This window comes from Elephas maximus, chromosome 19 (genome assembly GCF_024166365.1).
Source record: "Elephas maximus indicus isolate mEleMax1 chromosome 19, mEleMax1 primary haplotype, whole genome shotgun sequence".
NCBI lineage: Eukaryota > Metazoa > Chordata > Mammalia > Proboscidea > Elephantidae > Elephas > Elephas maximus.
In genome coordinates, this window is record NC_064837.1 from 50,636,420 (window position 1) to 50,658,988 (window position 22,569).

Below are 22,569 nucleotides of genomic sequence, written 5' to 3' on the forward strand. Positions count from 1 at the left end.
GAGCAACCTCTGGAGCTACTGCCAGCATAGTCTTAGGCTAGAAAGAGGGTGTCCTGGCAAAGGGTCACTGCCCCCAAGCAGATGAGGGGCTCTGTGACACGAAAAGCAGGTTTTAGCAGTGCCTTGGGGACAAGGGCTCAAAATAAGAAGCAAACCTAGCTGCGGAGCAAGGCCAAGCCTTCTCTCCTGCTCTGAACACACTACAACCTGTGCCCAGCTCTAGGCCCTCTCATGGTGACGCTGTCAACAGTCTTGAATCCCTGTGGCCCAAACCCTGGCCAGTGGGTATGGTGTCTCAGTTTCTGTTATGGATTGAATTGTATCCCCCAAATATATGTACTGTAAATCCTAACCCCTACAGCCCAATACCAAAACCACTGCCATAGACTCAATTCCAACTCATAACAACCCTAGAGGACAGAGTAGAACTGCCCCATAAGGTCTCCAAGGCTGCAAATCTTTGCGCAATCAGACTGCCATATCTTTTCTTTCTCCTGTGGAGTGGATGGTGGGTTCAAACCATAGACCTTTCAGTTAACAGCAGAGCGCTTTACCCACTATGTCATCAGGGCTCCTTCTAATCCCTATACCTGTGGTTATAATCCCATTTGGGAATGGGTTTTCTTTGTTAAGAGGCTGTATCAGTGTATAGCGTGTTTTAAGCCAATCACCTTTGAAATATAAAAAGAGCAGATTAAGACAGAGAAGAGAGCAGAGATGGAGGAAGACAGATGTCAAGCCACATAAAGATCACCAAGGAACCAAGGAACAAGGACCTTCCCCCTAGAGCTGACAGAGACAGAAAGCCCTCCTCTAGAGCCAGCAGCCTGAATTCAGACTTCTAACCTCCTGACCTGTGAGAAAATACATTTCTGTTTGTTAAACCCACCCACTTGTGATATTTCAGTTATAGCAGCACTAGATAACTAAGACAATTTCCCCTGAAGAAGCCCTGGAAGGAGAGGGAGGGATAGTGTGAGGACCTGCCTAGAGGACCTAAGAAGCTTAGAACCTGGTTCTAAAAAGGTTTTGCTCCCAGGAGCTCCCAGACATAGATGTCTGGGGGAGGAGAGGGCCCAGAGTGCACAGAGTAGGAGACAGGGGCACATTAAACTGCTAGGAATATCTACACGGGCCAAAACTGAGGCCCCTGCAGATAATCCCTGGGACTGAGAAGCAGCCTTTAAAAAAAAAAAAAAAAAAGCAGGGGAGGGGGGTGAAAGGAGGGACCTTTAAGATCATCTACTTTGACCCCCTTGTTACACAGATGGGGAAACCAAACCTACAGAGGCTGCTCTGTGCAAGATGCCACAAGCTAAGTAGTAGCAGAGCAGGGGTGTTAACCCAGGTGTCCCGACTCCCAGCTCAGGCAGGTTCCCTCTCCACACAAATGTGTGCAGCCACTAGCCCTGGGTACCTGGCCTCTTGGAGAGCAACAGGCTGGCAGCCTCCCTGGAAGGCAGCCTCTTCCACCAGCAGCAGGCCCCAGGACTCCCTCACTAGGCATCTAATTACCCCATTCTGTCCCTTTGGAGAATGGGAAAAGGCTCTTGTCCCTGTCCTGGCCTTGAGGGAGTCTGGAAGAAGGCGGAGAACGGCATTTCAAACTCTGATGACGCCGATGACCCCTCCCCACTGAGGATGGCTTTCCCATGATCTATTTCTGGGCCTTTACATGACTAGAGAGGCCAATTTAGGCTCAACAGGTTCTTCCACAATTCAGACAGATGTTGCCACACATGCAAGCTGGGTATGACTCTCACCTAACAATATTTGCAATTCCTCATTTAATGTGAGCGAACACACATCACCTAATGGTTAAGAGCCAGGGCTCTGGAGTAAGAGCACCAGGGTTCAAGTCAGGCTTTACCACTTACTAGTGCAAGGTGGTGAGCATCTCCCTGCACTCATTCAGGCATCTGTGAAATGGGAGTAATAACAGCACCTGCCTCCCAAAGTTGCTGGGCTCAAGAGAGAAAATCCATGCAGAGGAGATTAGTCCAGAGCCTGGTAAGGTCTCAAGACATGCGGGTCAGGGCTGTTATCAATGTGCTGGGTCCTTGAATTACAGTCAGTCCCTGGATTATGCACAAGTTCTGTTTGTAAGTCTGTCTTTAAATCGAATTTGTAGGTCAGCTGAAACAGGTACTGTTTGTATCTAACCTCAGTTACTCAGATGTTTGTCTTAGTATATAAGTACACAGCGTACCTTCCTACGCATAAAAAACATCAAAGAAACACTTCCAGATAGGCTAAAACATCTTTCACATAATAACATAGTAATAAAAAAAGAACGTTTTCAAGTGCGCCGCAAAGTAGCACCTGTTTGTTCTTAGGAACCACTGTATGTACCTCAAATTTTTAATAGGCTTTATAGGGGTTGGTTTGCAATGGACATTCGTTAACACCGGGACTGCCTGTACTGAAAGGCTCCCTGGGGTAGGGGCTCTTTACATTTTTGGTGTCCTGGACACCTCTGGCAGTCTAGTGAAGCCTACAGACTGCTTCTCAGAATAGTGTTTCTAGAATGCACAAAATAAAGTACTTAGAATTACATAGGGCCAAGTTCACAGGCAGCTTGGATTCTAAGGATGCCAGGTTCAGACCCCTGCCAGAGTGGGGCCTTAGCTCGAGTTTCAGACTGCCCTGAGGTCACTTTGTGGTGCTGTCCCAAACAAAGTGTGACAAAGTAGTCAGCAGCTGTGTCCCAAGGCAGAGGAGGAATCTTGGGAATAACCCTCCTCTCAACACCAGCACTTCCAGACCGTCTCACCTGCTGTACCACTCCGAGAAGAGCCACTCCATCCCTCTGTGGCTCAGCCTGCAATCACGGGATCCCTCCTGTCCCTCAAAAGCCTTACTTAGCACAGACACGTGTACAAGTTTTAGTCTCTGCTCTCAAAGCTCTCAGCTCAGTCAGTCAGAAATTCTAGCTCACTTTCTAACCTCACTATGTCCCACTGCAGGCGATACCTCTCTCCTGATTCCACATCCTTCCAGGGACAGGGCTCAGGAAACCCTAAGTCCCACTTCTGGCAAAACAGAAGAGACATGAAACTGACTTCAGAGATGATTAGAAGGTCAAGGCACAAGGGCCCTGGAGCTCCTCAACTCAACCCCCACTAGCCGACAGAAGAAGAAAGTGAGGCCAGAGATGGGGAGAGATTTGTCTAAGGTCACCTGGAAAGGTGGTGGAGGAGCCAGGGCTTAATCCCGAGGCTTCTGGCCTCCTTCTCTGCCTCCCACTGGAAAACTGAAGGGAAACCCTGAGAGCTGCTCGGGAATTTAGAGACGGAAACCGGAGCCAAGCTCTGCATCCAGGATCTAGACAAGGGCACCTGGTTGGGCACCAAACCCCAGAGCCAGAGAGCGCAGGGAAGAAGAGGGCTGAACTTTGAGGCAGACTGTGACTCTAAATGGGTTCAAGCCTGGGGGACACAGAGCCCTGGAGGAGGCACAAAGTGTCTCTAACTGGTGAAGATGAACTTAGTCTCTGGTCTTGGAATGCTATCTGGAGGAGAAGTAGACTCCCTTCTCCCAGCCCAGCCATTTCAGGGAAATACTTGGGCAGAAAGCTACAGGCAATTAAAAAGCACATCAGTCATTCAGAGTCTGCAGCTGTTGCTCAGACTGTGTGCTCCACACCTGGGGTGGGACAGCGGGGGGCCCCAGAGCACAACCCAGCCCTGAGCATTCAGTAGGGCACCCTGCCCACCTGGCCTCTAGCCATAATCCCCAGCCTCAGCTGGGGTTTGGACACCTGCTCTCCAGCATCTCAAAACATCCTCTCCAGACTGCCACGCTGCTGGGAGCTGGACTTGACTCTAGACTACAGTAGGTGCAAGGTCCTTCACCCAGGAGTCTCAAGGCCCACTGGGGTCTCCCAGGGTTGCTGGTGACACTCATTGGTGGGCCGTTGTCTCCATGACCACTGTCTACACAGCTCTTACTTCATTCACAGTCTGAGATCACTTATACCAGAACCACTGCTAAAAATGCTGGTTCCTGGGCCAAGGTACAGAATCCAAGCCTTTGGGGGCAAGACCTGGGAATCTGCATTTTAATGCATTCCTCTGATAATTCTGATACAACTGAAAGTTTGAGAACCACTGCCCCACAGTGTCCCTGGGCTGCCCGCACTCCTGCTGCCGACCCAACAGCTGTTACAGCTGTGCATGTGGACACAGTTAATCTGATTTCCTATCTGGCAGCTGCACAGCAGGGAAGGGACAGCTGAGGGCCTCAAAAACAAGAGGGAATGAGGTAGGAAGGAATGGGGGCAGGGGAGGCTGTCTATGTGGGAGGGGGTATTCAATTGTTTCTGGGCCCCCTTCTCTCCTTGGGCAGAAATTCCTGCAGGGAGAGAGATGGCTAACCAAGAAGTCCCAAGTATTTATAGAAAACAAAGCTTCCTTTTAGAAACCTCAGGAGCTCCCTAACGCTGAGCCCTAGGGCTTTATTCCCTAGAAGCACAGACTTTAGAGGCACACAGACAAGGCTGTGCATAAGGTTGTGCAGGTTATATACTGCACAAGGGCATCCATCTGAAGGGGCAAATTGAGGCTGAAATCTAGCCCACACTTTAGTTGCCAAGCCATGCACCCTGACATGTGGATGCAGCTACCCAGAAGAAGGGACATTTTTAAAAAAATTCTCAGAAAGGAGCTTTTGTGTGGGTTAGCAGAGGCCCCCCACACAGACCTGAGTTTGAATCCTGGCTGTTACTTAATCTGTGACCTCGGGCAGGTTCCTTAACTTCTCTGAGTCTTCCTTTTTATAAAAAGTGGCTATTATTGTTTTCCTAAATGAGATAAGGTAAGGAAAGCACCTGATACCCTTGTTACTTAGGCTATAATAATGTTAGTTCCCTTCTGACTCTAGTCTCACTCCTCCTACCTTCCCTGCACCCTGCACCTACACACCCCCCACATAACCAAGCTCTGAATGGTCTGAAGAGCATGAATAAGACTATCCAAGGAAAACAACAAACCCAAACTCCATGGCACTTCCCCACCTCCATAGCATGCCTTCCTGGTACAAGCAGAGTCGCACCCACCTTCAGTGGAGAAAGGGAACCCCCCTCCATGCCTTCCCACAACACCCTGCACATTGCTCAACCATCAGCTTGACCCAGTCCAGGAGAGAGGGGAACCCAGGGCCCAAAGAACAGAGGTCAGGGATTCCCCAGCTCTGTGACCTTGGGAATCCCACACCAGAGGCCGAGCTCCCAAGCTCCCCAAGCCAGCCCAGGCTGGATGGTACTGGTGCCACTGTGCACTGGGTTGTTGAGGGGATAGCCAGGCAGAGACCCCTCAGTCAAGGAGGACCTCTGATGATCACTATTAGAAGCTGCAATCTGTCCCCTTCCTTAGGTTGGCTAAGGCTCTGGCTCACCCGCTGGGGCATCTCACCATAGCTATCTATTCACCAGAGAGCCAAGCCCCAGAATAGAACCCAGGGATCCTGCCACCGGCCTTGAACACCACCCGCCTCATGCCAACATTCATTCATCCATGTGCCAGGCACTGTGCTGGATGCCGGTAAAAGAGCAGTGAGTGAGACTGCCCAGAGAACAAGGAATGCCCCTAAAATAGGGTTCCAAAGACATGCTGCTGGAGGTGACAGGTCGGCACCCACCCTGCAGATCCCTTTACTCCAATCCCTTGGGCCAGGAGGCCTGCTCTAGACAGCACCCAAGAAAGCATCCCTGGACACCTGCTCTTTCAGCCACAGGCTTTTACACCCTGTTTGGAGACTGATCAAGATATGAGGAGGGGAGACAGCAGAGGGAAACACCAGGCTGCCCAGGGCCTCATGGCTATGTTGTTTATCTGGGGTGGATTTTTTTTAACCCAAAGGTTAAAGCGTTTCTATTTGAAACATCTGTTTACATTCCAGAGTCCAAAAAAAAAAAGACAAGGCAGCCGAGTTCCAGGCCTATATCTGTCCCCAGCCACGTCACAGACACACAGCATCAGAGCTACGCAGGGGGAACATTCTTAGCCCTGTCCCCGAGCCGCTGAGGTGACTCACAACTCCCTCCTGCCAGCATGGGCCACACCACCGCTCAGAGGCTGGGCAATCTGGGTTGGGGGAAGGGTGGACAGAGACCCAAGAAAACCAGCCGGGGGTCTGTGAAGGGGCAGGCAGCCTAGGGAGGGGACGGGCGCAGATCCAGCTTGCAAGGTTTCTGGGGGTCTAATTTGAAAAGAGGCACAAGAACAAGGTGAAGAAGAAAAGTTCAGGCCGACTGCCAGCTGCTGCTGGGAGGCAAGGGACAGCGGGACAGAGCAGGATGGGTAAACCAATACAACATTCACTAAGCAGGATAGAGTGGCCCCTAAGCAGATGCTCTGCATGGCCAGCCCTTTGCCTTCCAAGAGACTACCATTAAGTCCTGGAGGCTCTGGGATAAGGGTCAGCAGGCAGGGCCTTTAAAGGTGTAGAGTCAACTAGACCAGGGGTATGACCAGCCCTGTACGTTTATACCCCTCTCCTAGAGGACTGTGTGGGGACCCGGTAGGGCTGGTCCTCAAGGATATACCCCCATCCCAGGGGATCCTGTAGGGCTGGCCCCCAGGGTCATGCCCCTATACAAGGAGACTGCATGAGCATCCCTGCCCATGCAGATGGCAGGCCTTGTTGCAAGGGTTTCCAAAATCTTCCTAAAACATATATCCTATGACATTTTCCAGTCCAGCTGCAACCTTATCCCTGGACAGCTCAGAGCCAAATCACAGGTACCTACAGAGGCATGCAGCTTCTGTTTTCTAATTCAAGGCCTGGGACCCACACCCGAGTGCCAACCCACTGCCAGGAGGGGCCAAGCAGGCAAGAGTCCAGCAGGCTCCTCCCTAGAGGAAGCATCTTGTGGTGCCGGCCTGGTGGGGAAGCTGTGCCAGAAAGACCTGATGCTGCCAACAGGTTCCTGTGTGGGAGGGAATAGCCCAGCTCTGGGGGACCCCACCTCCAACTAAGAAAAAAGTTCCTGCTGAGAAGGTGAGGGGGTTAGGGGGTTCTCAAGGCCTTGTGAGCCTGAGTAACCCTTCCTCATGAGATGGGAATAAACAGAGGCCTGGGGCAAGGAGAGATACAAGGGGAGCCAGGAGCTAAGGCAGCCAAGGCCTCTGACATCCCAGCTGTCAGCCATCGGCATAACATGACCACGACTTCACTGAGCCTCCTTCCTAAGCGTCTGATTTTCAGGGAACCCCTCTGACTGGGGACTTGGGGAAACTGCTGCACTTTATCCCTTAAACACCAGGATCCAGCAAGAGGGGGTGGGGTGGACACCTCAGCTATGGTTTCTTCCCCTGCCCAAGCCCGGGGAGCAGGCAGCCTGGAGGCAGGTTGCTGACCCACTTCCTCCCTTCTGACCATGGTGCCAAGTAGGCCAGGATGCTCTAGTAACCCTCTACCCCCACTAGGGGTGCCGACCCTGCCAGAGGCCAAAGGTACTTGCAGAGATGCAAAGTGCAGCCGGGGGCGTGGTAGGAGGGCAGGTCTGAACCAGGGAGGACAGGGACATCAGGCTGGGAAGCCCCGCTCTGTGAGTATGGCTCCCCTCACCTCATGTATTCACAACAAAGACCTCAAGAAAGACCTAACAAACAGGACCCTGTCTGGGCAAGGCCAGGAGCCAGGTGCTCAGTCCCAGGGGCAGGGATGCCCAACAGCAGAGAGCAGGCAGGGACACGGATGCACTTACCTGCCACAGGGATGCTGTGTAGAGGAGTACGCGGCAGGATTTCCAAGGATGGCTCCCGGCCTGACATTCCATCTGCTGAGAAACACGATTCCGTCTCATAGATGGTCTGCAGCATCTCCACGAGCCCCTGGGCCTTGGGCACCAGCAGCATGCCAGAGAAGGGGCCGCCCGAGGCGGGAGCCAGCCAGCGGAAAGGTGGTCGGGCGGGACCCTCACTGCTCAGGGGCTCCCTCAGGCCACTGCTGTGGGGACCCGTGCTGTGGGAGGTGCCTCATCCGGCCCGGGTGCTCCTCTCAGCAGGAGGAGCCAAGAGGCTCCCAGGCTGCAGGCCTAGTTCTCCTCTAGAGGGGCATTCACCACCAGGCCTGTCCCCCGTTCCCTGAGCTGGGGTGTTGAGGAGCACTCAGGGGACAGGAAGGGGAACTCGGCGGGCAGGCAGGCTATGCGTTCCCTCCCTGCACTGGGTGACAGCTCTGGGACCGGCTCCCTGCTCCTCCTTCCCGAATGAGCCGCCGGCAGCTGGCAGGAGACTGAAATAGCAGTTGGGGGAGGGCCTTGTCTATAAATAGGTGGAGCATGCTCAGGGAGCCGCAGGCCCACTGCCAGGGCTCCTGGCCCGGCGGAGGCCCCATGGGGGGAGGCGCGTTCCTCCCCAGGAGGAAGCGTCAGGGAGGGGGATGGGAGTGGGGAGGGCCTGCACTCAGGGCCAAGGCCACAGAGCTAGGTGGCGGCCAGAGGTTGGGGCGGGGACGGGCACAGGCCGGAGTACCCGGTCTCCCCGGCCTCCAAGCTGCTCTGGCCGCTGCCCTTGGCAGGCGAGGGGTTGGAGACCAGCAAGCCAGATTCCACCCTGTCTTTCCTCTAGATGCCTAGAGCAGGTAAAGGAAGTGGGAGGGTATGGAAGAGGGTGGCAGGCAGGGCCACTTGGCCTAACCTCGCATCTTCCCTGGAGCCCTTCTAACAGCTAGATAGGCATCTGGTTAGCTTCTGCACTGCGCCCGGCCCCCGCCACCCTGTGGCAGAGCAGGGAGGTGTCTCCCCAACCCCTCAACCAGCAGGGAGACCCCTGAGGATCGGCTAAATGGCAGATCCCTCCCACTCATTCTGTGTCGTCACTTCCAGAGACTGCTGAGCTTCCTTCCAGGGAATAGGGAGACTTCCTGGGCAGGCCTCGCCCTAGCCCAGGGAAGGGGACCTTGTGGCACCTGCCCATTCTCAGAGCACAGGTAGCACTTTCCAAGCAATGTGCCAGGTGCAATGCTAAAAGCATTATGTCTCATTTATTCTGCATGACAACCTCAGGAGGCAGGTACTGATAGGAAAACCGAGGCACCACTGCTTAAATGGGAGGGCTGCTTAGAATGTCTGAGGCTCAAGTTTGAGCACTAACCACCACAGTCCACCCTCCCGCGCAAGAGAGCTCAACAATCTGCCCCAGGGTTCCCATTAATAGGCACAATGACCCCAATACTCAGGTAGGAAAAGACTTGAGATTGGAGTCCCTCCAAGAAGAGTCAAGAGGCCAGCATCCAGCCCCTTCCCCCAGACCTCAGGCCTGGTAGATCACCCCCTGCTCCTGGGCCCTGCTGGGCCCTGGGGCTGAGGCAACATGAGGACTGGCCACCCCTTCTCCTCAGGCTGTGCCTCCCACTGGTGCAGAGATCTCACTTGGCCCCCTGACCTCACTGGAGACTTTTAATAGCCTGGTTATTTCTGGGTCTGTATCCCCCTCCCCCTTCCTGATGTCACAGTTGCTATTTTAGAGCCCCCTCTGGCCCCTCCTTGCCCCCTACTCCAGGCATGGAGCCAGGGACACCTGTCCTTTCCCTGGACTGGATGACCTCACTCTCCTGTCAGGAGCCCAGGAGGAGCTGGCCAACCAAGGACACAGTGGCTGAGGCTCCTGGAGCCTGTCTTCCCAGCTGGCCTCTGCCCTCAGGTGGAGGAGCATATGGACAGGGGCCGGCTTTCCCATCCCAGACTGGCTGGCTGGTGTGTATGGTGGAGGGGGTAAAGGAAGTGTTGGACCAGGAACTAAACAGGGGCCTAGAGCCTCGATTTCTCAGCCAGGAGAAACTGTAGAAAAGGGGTGATGAGGCAGTGCTCCCCACAGGGGTTTAGCCCTGGCAGACACCACCCTTGCCTGAACCTCATCCTGGCCAATCACGCCCTCTCAAGAGGGAGGCCAAGGCTCCCTTAGCTGGGTGATGGGCAGCAGACTCAAGGGAGCCCAGAAAGCTGGGGGAAGCAGCCCCTCCCTGCCCAGGTCTCCACCCACCCAGGCTAGGAGCAACTGGAAGGGCTGGCTAGCCCTGCCCTGGCTCTCTCTGCCAGCCCCAGGCACAGGAGAGGATGGCAGGGGAGCCTTGTTCTGGAGAAGAGGAATACATCAGTTATAATTCAAAAGCAGGGCCCCCAGAACTTGGGGCAGCCAGATGCCAAGGAAAGAGAGCTTTCTACTTAGGGAAGACAGTAGGACCCAGGAGACTGGGCAGCCAGAGGGGGCCAGGGCTAGGAGCTCAGGGCAGCTCCCAGCACTATTACCACTTACAGTAACAGCATAAAGTGGGAAATGAAGTGTAGATACAACCAGACTATCCTCCATGCAATTCCCAGAATCCAGGGGAACAAGAGAAAAGGTCTAGGGTGAGGACAAGTATCTTTCTTTCTTCTCCTGAGAGTCAGGTGATGCTATAAGATCTTCCTCGTGTCTAATCTCAATCCTTCCTGCTATAGCCCCTTTCCCCTTGGTTCATTTCTCCATACCCACCCATCCTGCTCCTCCATGTGTCATCCCACAAACCCTATGGAGCATGGGTCAGATGAGCATTGTGCAGTGCCAGCACCAACCTCCACAGGCTGTAATGACCCCATCCCCTTCCTTGGAATCTAGAAGAAAGGAAGAGCCCAACGCTGGCTCCTTGAACTCTTCCAGGCTCCCTTTCCTGGGCCCAAAAGGCTGGGTTGGGGCCTCTTCTTCAAGCAAGGAGTACCTTTTCCACAGTACGAAAAGTCAAGGACTGTCCCAAGAGCACCCCAGAGTGTGGGGTGCCAGCCACCCTGGGGCCCTGGAGACATCATACCTGCCTGCCCTCCATTTTTCTCCTTTTCTTCAAGCCGAGTTGTGCCAGAGCCCATCTGCATTGCCTGAGAGCTGGGTTCCATGCTAGGTGCTGGCTGAACCCTCTCAATTGGAACCAAGTCCAGGAAAAATGGAAAATCTACTTTGGCATCTTCCATCTCCTCTCAGGGTTGACCCTGCCTCCTCTGACCTTCCCATTCTAAGCCTTCAATCTCTTTGGAACAATAGAACAGAGAAGAGAAGGGTGGAGCAGATCCCAACCCACGGTGAGCACAAAGGTGTGGTGGGGGCTCTGAGCAGGAGAGAGACCACCAGGAGTCCATTTCCCAGACCCCGGCCCCATGCCGGCACTGACCCACTTTCTCCTCCATGGGGCTGGATGCCTGCCTTCCCCAGGGGCTCAGAGGCAGAGCCCAAGGCTGGGAGGAGGGACGCCGAAGTTCTTGGCTCCACCCCACACCCATGCCCCAGTTTTTCTGGTCACCCAGAAAGGAGGGAGAAGCTGCCCGCCTGCCCGCCCGCCTGGGAAAGGGAAGTAAAGAAAGTGTGGAGGGCGCTGGGAACTGCTGGGCGGGCAGGTGTTGTTATGAGGCCTGTCTCCCTCCCACACTGGGGATAAGGAACCTAGCCGCCTCCTCCCAGGCCCCCAGTCACCAGCCAGAATGGCTCATGTAGCCGGCCCTCACTCTTACACTTTCCTCTGGGCAGTGACCACAGCAGGCGAAGGTCCGGGGTCCCCTGGCAGCTCCTCCAACCTGCCCAGCCCAAGCCCGGCAGGGGAGATCCTGTCAGTCCTCTAAACGGACTGAGGAGAACATGCAGAAATGATCAGTTCCAGAAAAATAAAGAAAGCCTCAATCCTCCAGCCCTCTCTTGCTTAAAGAGAAGCTGGAGACCAAGGAATAGTCTCCTCAGGGAAACAAGCAGCCCCATCGACGGCCTTCGCAGGTACCCCAGAACTGCAACTTAAGGCCAAATGCTGGCATTTCACCCAGCCCAGAGGTGCCAGCCCAGAGATAAGTAGATCAGCTCCCACTACTGGGGAGGAAGGGAATCCCTGGACTAGGGGGTACACTGCTCAGTCTCCATCAGCCGCCCCTTACCCAGAACGCTCTTTTACTAACTTGACTGCCATGTGGGCAGGGATGGGCCATCTATTTTCCTTCTATTCCCCACAGGGTCAAGCCCAGGGTTTGGGGTGTTGGCGATACTCAGCAAGGACTTGCCAAATGGAAGCGCTCCTGTACTTAGAGGAACTGGGGGGAAGCCGAGGGGCCAGTAGAAAACTCCGTGCCCTTACCCAGCCCTGCTGCTCTGCACCCCAAAGAAAGAAGAAGAACAGTTCAGGGGTATGGAAGAAAACGGTGGGAGATGTTCAGGGCTGGGGTACCCAAGCCCAGGGGACAAACTATTCCCATCATTCCCCCCTGCCCCACCCCCTGCATTGTGGCCCCATACTCTTCTTTCTTGGGGCTCCAGAAGCTCTCTGCGGGGTGTCCACAGGGGAAGTTGACACCCACGTGCTCAGGCTACAATTGTGGTTTCATTTTACTTCCGTGGAGTCCCAAGGCACATGGCTTCCAGGCTTCTGCCAGGCACCCACAGCCCTACCCCAGATGCCATCCTGCGCTCTGGGAATAGCAGATGCTGGGCCCCTCGAAGAGGAAGAGCTGTGTGGAGGCTGGCTGGCTCCCTAGCCCAGGGTGGCTGAAACCCTACAATTGGGAGTCAGTCCCAGAACCCTGGGGAAACTATGGGAAGGGCCTCAGGGTGATGTCCCCAAGCCCTGATCCTGGCCTCTCAACAATCCTAGAGTGAGGTTTCCAGTCCCAGGCCCCCTCCCTCGGGACCTCCCTCCCAAACACAGGGAAGGCTGCATCTCCCCCTACTGGGGGAGCTGGAAAGCCAGCCAGGGAGGCTGATTCCATAGGCCCACTCAGAGGCCCATACTGGGCAGGGGCTCAGCAACTGCTCCCAAGCTGCCTGCCTCCTGGGCTGGAGGCACCTCCAGCTACCACCACACTCCTCCCAGCCTCAGCAGAAGTGTCTGCAAGGGGAATTCAGACCACTAGTGTCTGGAAAGGGAACCCAGTAACTTCATCCATCCTGGGTTGATTATTTTAGTCTTTTGTTGCAATTGAATAAAACACCAAAGCAAGGAAACATCCTTTCCGAGCCACGAACTGCTGCCTCTGGGCAGATTCTGTTCCCTTGGCCAAGGGTTAGATCCAGCCCCAGTGTGAAGTGAGGACTGGAGGTGGCTTCTGGACAGGTCAGCCTAGTTCAAAGGAAAGGAGCAGCTGGCCCTACCACCATGCACAAGTGGCCCTGCCAGGGGCAGGCAGAGACAGGCAAGGGACTAATGAGAAGCCACTACAGGCCTCTCCTTTCCCTTGCGAATCCAGCCTAAGAAGGGGAAGCAGAAAGTCAGGTCTTGACAGCCCACCTTGGTGGGCCTCAGGAGCCTGGCCTCCGCCAGCTGACACTCTCCTATCTACAGCCCATGCCCAGGGTGAGTCTTGGTGTAGAAGTGGGGCGGGGGCACAGACTTGACCACAATAAATGGCACACAGCCAACCAATCCACCAGCCCCCAGCCTCCCTGCATCGGCTGGAATCCCGAGGATCCTGGGTCAGGGCTTCTCCCACACATCGCCAGCCTGGGACACCCACAACAGATAGCCTCAGATCCCCAGCCAACTGAAGATGGAAGATGGGGGTGGCCTGCATTCCTCCCTGATATGGCTTCTGTATCATCTAGCAAATGGGTTTCATCTCAGGCTTTAGTTTCTCTACACCCAAAAGGAGAAAAAACATTCTTCTACCCTTCAGAAAACAATGTGGGGATACGGGGGTTAAAGTTGAGCAAGATTAACTCTGAACCTTTAAGGCTGTGCAGAAGAGAAGGAGACAGCCAAGGAGAGAAGGCAGTTATTATTCTGACCACAGTGACCCATGACCCCCTGGGAAACTCCTGAGGGTCCAGCTCAGGCCACTTGGACACATACTCATGGGCACACACCCAAACCCACCCGTGCAGAAAGCTGCCTGGTGTCCCACCCATGGACTATTTCTGGCTGCACTGGGCAGGGTCCTAGTTGCAGAGAGGAATAGAAAATCTCTGAGCCGAAGGTCCCAAATTAGGAATCCACCATGTCCAGGGCAAAGAGGCAGAGGGGTAGTCTACCTGAACTCTGAGGAGAGAACGGAGACTCCTCTACAAACAGATCACCCTGCCTATCCCAATATCATACCTCCGCATCACAGAGGGTAAGACCTGAGGCCCTGCAAACCTCCGCCAAGAAAAAAGTCTGGAACCCAAAGAAACACTCCACCAAGAAAAGAAACCATTACCACAAAGAGGAAGCCGGCCATTCAGAATATAGTAAGAAAATTCTTCCAGATCATCCCTGGCCTGCCAAGAGCAATTAAGGGGTGCACAACCCCCTCAGGCCTGCCTGTCTCAGCTAACAGGGCAGGACGGAGTTGGCATTTATGCCCCTGAGTTGAGAGGGCAGGCAAAGGACAGAGTTGGACCCAGGGCCGGGGGGACTGTCAGCCCAGCAAGTCCCAGGTCCACTTCCTGGTCAAAACCTCTATTTGCCTCTGCCCTTGACTTGCAACCCTTCTCCACTCCTGATGCCCTGGTTCCCTGACAGCTCAGAGACCCTGAAGGCCTGGGCTGGACACCCACACAGCCCATCGCACCCAAAGCTACTCCAGGGTGCTCTTTCCAGCCTCCCAGTTCTTACCCGACTCGTTGGGAGAGTTCATGCCGGCTTGGGGCCCGCAGGAAACTGGCGTTGGGGGCTGGGGCAGGAGAGGGTGGAGCTGCAGTGATGTCAAGAGAGACAGACGATAACAGACAGACGGACAGACGGGACGGGAGCCCGGGGCCGCCGTGCCTCTAATGCCCATCCGAGGCCATCCTTCGGGCGAGGCGGTCAGGCACTCAGAACGGCATCCCTGGGGAGAGACGGAGCAGGGTTAGACCCCCAACTCAAGAATCTTGAGAGTTGAAGGAAACCTGGGACAGACAGGGAGGGACACCTTCCCAGGGGCACAGAAGGGGGGTCACCAAAACTGGGCCAGAAGCCTGGCTTCTTCTCTTCCTAATCGGTGAGGCTTCCAGCACCCAAAAGAATGGGAAATGGCTACAGTGGCCCCACCCAAACTCCTTTTCAAGTGTCAGTGTCCACTGCCTGGTGGGGAGACCTTATCCACTCCCAAAGGTGCCTAATGTGGGACTGGGTACGGGCCAGTGGAGAAAATGCAGGCAGGGTTCTGAACTCTGTCCCCAGCAATGGTGGGATACAGGGCTGATCTGGGTCTCCGGAAGAGGTTAAGGGAGCAACTGGTATCCCAGCCCCAGTAACCTGAGCTGGGACTCTCAAAGAGAGAGTCATTTCTCCCCACTTTCTGATCCTTGTGCCACTCCAACTCTGGGATGTGGATGTTTCTCTTTTGATCTTTCCCATTCAAAAACGGGTTAGGACAAGATGATAACTGCCTCCCTTCTATCCAGAACCCACACCATTTCTAGGAATTTGGAAAGGCAGAGACACCCACCTGCGCCACCACCACAGGGGGTAGGGTCCAGGGCCCAAGCCCAAGGCTGTTGGGTGTGTTGTCCAGGTCGTGCCTGGTCAAGGAGGCCTGGCCCAGGGAGATGTGAAATCTAGCTCCTACTCTGCCTGCCAAGCCACGGGCCTGACACAGACTGGATGAACCTAGAACAAGGGCCCCTTTTCTCCAGTTTGCACAAAGGCACCAAAAGGCCCTGCAGTGGCCCAGCCTAGTTCAATATAGTAATGAAGGATGACCCAGGATTACATGACCATGGCTTTGTCCCTACTCCTCCATCCCCCCTCTAGCCCCATCACTAGTCCCCAAGCTTCAGAGCTACACACACCTACCTGGGCCCATCCCTAAACAGCCCACGATCCACCCAGACATGATCTCATTCATTTTCTTCCAAATGAAGAAAGCGAGGTAGCAGGAAGCAATCAGATGAGGCTGAGAGGAGCTGCATGTTTAAGTCCTAACTGTGCTCCCCAAGCTTCAAGAAGACAATCAGCTCTGGCCCCTGGATAGCCCCACTTCCCATCCCAGCAGGCCTGATTCTCAGTAAGCCTTAAATATGCATTGATTCCCAGGGATGGGCTCCATTTGGGGCCCAGAAGCCCAAAGGTCAGCTACAGCAGGGACACAAGAACACAGACGCACGTGCATACACACGCTAGGAAGACCTGAAGGCGTAGGCCCACTGCCCCCTGCTCTCACCCACGGGGCTTGGATTCTGGATTCTAAAACTGGAGGAAGGTGTGCTCAGATGGTATGGGGGAGGGGAACAGGGTCAAAGGGGCTGAACTGCTCCTGGAGCACAGGTATGGGGTAAGAACAAAAGAGGCTGTGCAGGACTAGGGCTAAGCTCAGGAATGTGGCAGGTGGGGCTATTGGTGCCCTGGCAGGGCCCATGTGGCAGGCAGCTCAGCCTGTGCCCACACCAGGGCTGGCACCCAGTACCACTCACACCCTTTCCCGTGGGCTGGGGAACACAGGTTCAGAAATTCCCACGACTCCCAGCAGCCTGAGTGGCCCAGCCTATCTCCTTAGAGAAAGGCACCTCCACAGCAGGATGCTCAGAAGGGGCAGAAGCCTCCAATGGTACAAAAACCAGGTCAAGATCAGCCGCCCGTCCCTATCGTCCTTACTTATCCACCCTATCTCTGGGTCTTAAAAGGTGCTGATCCTCACTCACTGGGGGAGGGGAAAAAGGGAAGGACTCCCAGAACCCACAATGGGCTCAAGCCTTGATTATGCTCCACTTCTCCCCACCCTGCAGGACTTCGCAGGACCCCTGTGTCCCATCCACCAGCAAAGCCCCAGAGAGTGTCTGCCAACAGCCCATTGGCCTCCAAAGTGAACAACAGTCATGGGCCAAGGCCTCCTGGGAAACAAAGCAGCATTCATGGCCTGATAGGCCAGGCATAGATTCTTGTCTGGGGTGGGGCATGAAGGGGAAAGAGGGCAGCCTGATGGGTAAAACCTAAGCTATCTGTTTCTTCCTCTGCCAGGGAAACACGCTGACCATTATTACATGACCCTCTGCGTGGGCACCCAAGGACCAGCAGTTGTGTGGCTCCTGGGACCCCCCAACACTTGGGGGTCAAACTCTGCTTCCATGGGGTCATAAAGAGGCAGACTCCAGGGCACTGGCCCTTGTTGCTGACTCTCTTTTTCCAAACAGACCTCTGTCCCACTCCAGGATCCAAACCCACCTCCTACCACCAGCCAGGACAGTAGGTCAAGGAAGAGTGACGGAAACAGGCTGCTTCTCACCCTACAGCTCACAGCTAAGCTGGGGGTGGTGGTGGTAGAACAGAAACCTAGGGAGACACCCCCCACCCCACTCAGGAGCAATAAAAACTGGCAGGGGTGGGAGGAGAAGGGCAGACAGTGAGGGAGCCAAGAGGCAACACAGTGCCCCAAGGCCACAAATTCACAAGGTTGCCCTGGAGGAATCTTGTCCCTCAAACAACTCCCTCTGAATTCCTGGGAAGTAAGGTGTCCCTGCCAGGGTCTCCAGAACTTGGACTCCCGTACTACCATGCAACCCCCTCCTGACACACCAGCTCTGGCCCTGCTACAGGTAAGCGCAAGTCCCAAGCACGCAGGCCAGGCTAGGGCCGCGCCCCCCCCACCACCCCTTAGTTCATACATAGCAGGGTTGAGACCCGGGAAAGCAGGAGTCTGAACCAAGTCCTATGAGCCTGAGATTGCTTCATTTTGCCCCTAAGGACTTCATCAAAAACGAACAAGCCCAGACATCCATCCCATCCCAAGGCCCTAAGGACCTTGCATCTTGACCCCTCCTGAGCATGGCCACAGCAGGCCGCTTTCCCCAGCCCCCAGGAGCTTCCCTCACCTTTTGCCTCCCCCAAACTGAGACAACAGATCCCTGAGAAGATCTGAGTTGTGCAGGGTGGCTGACTTGGACAGACAGGTCCCAAACTAGGGGAAAGGCAGGGCAAGAGGGGAGGAAAAAAGGCACCAGGCTGACAAATTCATTTTTGCAATAGGCCCATTTCTGTTTGTCTGCTCAGACGCAGCTCCAGGCATCTGCACAAGCCAGATGGAGGAGGCTGCTATTTCTAGAAAAAAAAAAAAAAAAAAAGGGGGTGAGAGGGGAGGGAGCAGGCGGAGGCGGAGGGCGGAAGACTGGGTCTGTTTGCCCTAAAACCCCAGGCAGAACAATACCCCCCTCCCAGCCCTATCAGACAGGGTCCCCAATCAAGACGAAAAGGGCTGGGGCTGGTGGGGGGGGAAGTAGGGTGGGAGGAAGAGCAACAGAGAAAGTTTAATGAACTGGAGGCAGCTACGATAGGCCCCCTCATGGCCTGCATCAGGTTTTCATTCATGAGCAAGCTACAGTGCTCCAAAAATGCCAAGAACCGCCCCCCCTCACTGCCTGCCCCCCCCCACCCCAACAGGAGTGTGTCCTCTAGCAGGCTGGCTGAGCCTGATGCCGCTCCAGACATCCCTCCTCACAGAGATTTGAGTAGGAAGAATTAATTATTAAAGAGCAGCTGGTACTTCGGTAGGAACTGCACTCCCCCCAGCTCCTCACACGGACCACCCCCTTATGTGAAACAAATGACCCCTCCACCCCCAGGCCCCTTTTCTAAACACACAAACTAAGATGCCACCCCTAGGGAAAGGAAAGCAAACCTTTGTCTCTACAGCTACTTGGGGTGGGTGGGGCATGTGATACTGCTGCCCCCCCCCACCCGTGGAATTACACCATCCAGTGAAAGGAGAAGGAAATATTGGGGAGAAGGGAAGGCTGGCATAGAGCTAACATTTCCTCTGTTCTTGCCCCCAAGGAACTTACAGCTGGTACCCTTCTCTCTGGCCCCTGGGGTGCATACACGACAGAGGGGAGATGCTGTGGCGTCCACCCCTTAACTCAGAAAGACCTCTGCCTGCCTTGTCAAGACAGCCCAAGTCCAAGTCCAAGGGGGACAGAGGGTAAAGAAAAGGTTCAAGAAAAGGGGCAGGGGACAAACCAGGCTTTCCCCAAGCCTAGTGTTTAGCAAGGGAAAGGAGGAGGAAAGACTGGAATGAAGAAACAGGCAGTCCCCAAACGTTCACCCGCCAAACCCAGCCCAACCCAGCATCTCCCGAGCCAGCAGGGACTCAGCAGCTGGAGACCCTGCCCACAAGCCCTGAGCATAAGAGGAGGCCCAGGGCAGGGCACAGCCCCATCGCTAATCCTCTAGGGCAGTCTGGCCAGGGGTCCCTCTGGCCAAGACTTCTGGCCTTCGCATCCCCTGTCTCCTTTTGTTCCTGAGATCTGGCTCCATCCTCCCCTCCCAACTGGATCTTGAACCCAATAATCCACCCCCTCACCCAACCTCCAGGGCAATTTCAAGTCCGAGAAGCAAGGTGGTCACTGTCAAGAGTGGTGGGTCTGGTTAGTGTTAACCACCACCCTCCAAAAAAAGCAACTGCAGCTGCTAAACCTCCCCTTTAGGGACAGCTCAGAGTGGTGGGCTATCAGGTGGTCACATCCTCCCCAGATGCGGCTCCCTCATCCTCTCCCCCGCCCCAGGCACCCAGATTAATTACTTATCTATCACTCAGCCAGTTCTCATCTTCCCCAGGGCCCTAGGGGTGGGTAGGGTAGCAGATTCCCCCAAGTTACAAGACACTGGCAGCGCCCACTCCTCCATGAGATACAGACCCAGGATGAAAAATGGGGGGCATCCACCCCAGACAAGAAGGGAAAGGAGAACCGTTTCACCTCCTAGCTCGCTCGCTCGCTCGCTCGCGCTCTCTCTCTCTGACTTCAGGGTGTCAGACAGGAGAAGAGGGTGGGAACAAACGCAGTAACGCCTCACGGGGAGGAGGTGAGAATAATGGGGGAGAGAAGTCGGGTGGGCTAAGCAATCCCCCTCCTCAAGCACGGAAGTCGAAGACACAAAATCAAGGATGCGTTTTTAGGTATGTGTAGAAGCGCTGTGCGGTGGGCAGCGCCCCTCACCTCAGTGTAGCAAAAGAGTCTCCAGAAAAGAGGGGTCTGCACGGAATCTGGGTGCAGGCTCAAACGGCTCTGCAACGCAGCATAAGCCGCAGGGCGACTCAGACAGCGCCGGCCCGTCTCCGGGCCATTTGGGGGCGCGGGTCCCGGGAAGGTAGGCCCCTCCCTTACCTGCAGGGGAGGCGCCCCTGCATGGGAGGAGCCGGGAGGGTGGGGAGAGGGGCGCGAACAAACCCGAGGCCCTTCTCCCGGACAGGCGATCTCCCCCAGGAGCGCCGGCTGGCACCCGGGCGCCGGGAGGAAGGAAGGGGGGCGCGGAGAGAGCGCGCGCGCGGGGAGCTCGCGGGCAGCCAAAGCCGGGGAAGGGCGCCGCCTCGCGCGCTGGGGGTCGAGGGGGACTGGGATCTGGGTGGTGCGGCGCGCTCACCCCCTGCGACTCGAGCTCCGGCTTCGCGGGCGGCGGCGGCAGCAGCGGCGGCGGCAGCAGCGGCAGCGCCTCCTCGACGGCTCCTCCATCTTTGCGGCGGCTCCTCCGGCTCCGCTCGCCGCCGCCACCAACAACAACATTCGGAGACGTCAGTCCCGTCACGTGACCCGACCCAGAGCTAAAAATAGACCCAGACCCCCCCTCCACTTCAGCCGCCGCCAACTCCGCCCTTCGCTCTCGGCCCTCCCCGCTGGGCGGGGCCAGCAGCTCCGCCGTGACAGCTTCTTAAAGGGCCGGTACCCAGCAAGGAGTCGGACTGGGGAGGGGGACCGGTGCCGGGAGTGGAGGTGGAAGGATCGCTGCAGGGAACGGACCTGGGGGGCTGGATGCGGGGCCTTGGCCTTTGGGAAGCACCGCTTTCCTCCCTGCGCTTCCTCGACTTCCTTTTTAAGCTGAGGATGGTGCGGTCGTTGTCTGCCTAAGCCTCTCCCTAACGCGCCCTCCCGCGGTGGGGAGGGAGAGGGGATGGATTCCTAGGGGGCCTAGGCTGCAGAAGAGGGTGTTGACTCGGACAGGTCTGAACCCCGGCAGACATTGACCGGACACACTGCATCCGTGCCAGGGAAAGAAAAGCTAGGAAAGGCCGGAACACCGTTGTAGCAGTCCAAGGCCTTCCAAAGGGCAGGACAGAAGCAAGAAAGACTTCCGGTCCCTGACTTAGGTGCGCTCCTCCTCCACCACTCCCCTGAGGACACCGTGTGAGTTATGTATGATTAAACCTAGACAATCAATGACCCAGCAATTCCATTAACAAAAAATGAGCGTGGAAGGAAAGAGATTGCTTATACTGACGTGCAAAGTTGAAAACAACCTATATATCCATCAGTAGGGGATTGGCAAACTAGGGCACATGGGTTCAGTGAAAACTATTAAAAATGGTTTAGACATTAAAAATTATATATAGGTTCATATCGACCTGGAAAGATGTTCATGATATATTGTTTTCTTGAAAATCAGGAATTAAGCAAGTATTACAGAATTGTTCCATTATTGTAAAAAACAACAACAAACTATACCCATATATCTAAATATGTAGGTATAGTAAAAAAAAAAAATCTATAATATATACCAGAATGTTTTTTACTTTTCTCGTTATCTTTTTCTAGATATATGAAATTTTGCAATATCATGTATTACTTGTCTAATCAGAGAAAATAAAAGATACCTATAAATGTTTCTGTAATAAATGATAAAAGAGTCCCTGGGTGGTGCAATGGTTAAGCACAGGACTACTAACAGAAAGGATGGCAGTTCAAACCCATCCAGAGGCACCTTGTAAGTAAGGCCTGTCTATCTGCTTCTGAAAGGTCATGGCCTTAAAAACCCTATGGAGCAGTTCTACTCTGCGCACATGGGGTCGCCATGAGTCAGAACTGACTTCATGGCCACTAACAATAAGTGATAAAGATTCTTCTTACAAAGTGTCTCGTGAATCTGCCCGCTCCTCTCCATCTCCATTCCCACTCCTCCCTCTAAGCCAAGTCATCCCTTACCTGGGATACTCTAGCCACCCCCACCGCCCACTACCAGCCTTCTCCTGAAGCCAGAATGAGCTTTTCAGAACATAAATCTAATCAACTAAGGCCTTAAAACCTTTCCAATTTTTTTAGTCAGTGGAAGCTTGCATGTTGCTATGATGCTGAGCATGTTTCAGTAGAGCTTCTGGACTAAGACAGACTAGGAAGAAAGGCCTGGCAATCTACTTTCAGAAAATCAGCCAGTGAAAATCCTGTGGATCACAATATTCTGATCCACAACCAATCACAGGGATAGCATAGGGCCAGGCAGTGTTTTGTTCCATTCTGCATAGGGTTGCCATGAGTGGGGAAGCCAACTTCGAGGCAGCTAACATTAGGATAAAGACTAAAATCCTTAACTGGCCTAGAAAAGTAGTTTTCAAACTTTAGGGTACTTACTCACATGAGGAAGTTGTTAAAACTACTAATTCCTGGGCCCTGCTGCTAGAGCTTATATTTCTATAGGGATGAGGCCCAGAAATCTTCATTTTTAGTAAGTTCCCCCAGGAGATTCTGCCACAGCTACTCTTTCCCTCACACTTGGGGGAAAAAAGGGCAGCGGGGGTGGGGAGGGGGAACAGCCTATAAGGTTCTACATGATCCGATCCCTGCGTACCTCACCTCCCTCTCCTTAGCTCCCTGTACCCCAGCAATTGTGGCTTCCCCTTAGGTCCTTGCTTCCCAGGGCCTTTGCACAGGCTGTTTTTTCTACCTGGTATCCCACACCCCCCCA

At 54.7% G+C, this 22,569-nt stretch overlaps 1 protein-coding gene and 1 long non-coding RNA gene across 7 annotated transcripts in view; one reads left to right on the forward strand and one right to left on the reverse strand.

Annotated features, from left to right (window-relative positions):
• Window positions 1-20,417, reverse strand: part of HDAC5 (histone deacetylase 5) — a 35,104-nt gene extending 14,687 nt beyond the window's left edge. For 3 of the 6 annotated variants that reach the window (XM_049859637.1, XM_049859639.1, XM_049859640.1), the window contains exons 1-3: window positions 20,260-20,416; window positions 14,542-14,755; window positions 7,709-7,783 (exon numbers count right to left, since the gene is read on the reverse strand). In XM_049859637.1, coding sequence (XP_049715594.1) covers window positions 7,709-7,783; window positions 14,542-14,707 — 241 coding nt within the window. In that variant the 5' untranslated portion in view covers window positions 14,708-14,755; window positions 20,260-20,416. Of the gene's footprint in view, window positions 1-7,708; window positions 7,784-14,541; window positions 14,756-20,259 lie in introns of all 6 variants that reach the window. The other 3 variants (XM_049859638.1, XM_049859641.1, XM_049859642.1) reach the window with 3 other exon arrangements.
• Window positions 8,433-12,061, forward strand: LOC126062280 (uncharacterized). Its single transcript, XR_007514007.1, has 3 exons — window positions 8,433-8,586; window positions 10,826-11,056; window positions 11,969-12,061. It is a non-coding gene; the product is annotated as an uncharacterized LOC126062280 (long non-coding RNA).
• Window positions 20,418-22,569: the final 2,152 nt, after the last annotated feature.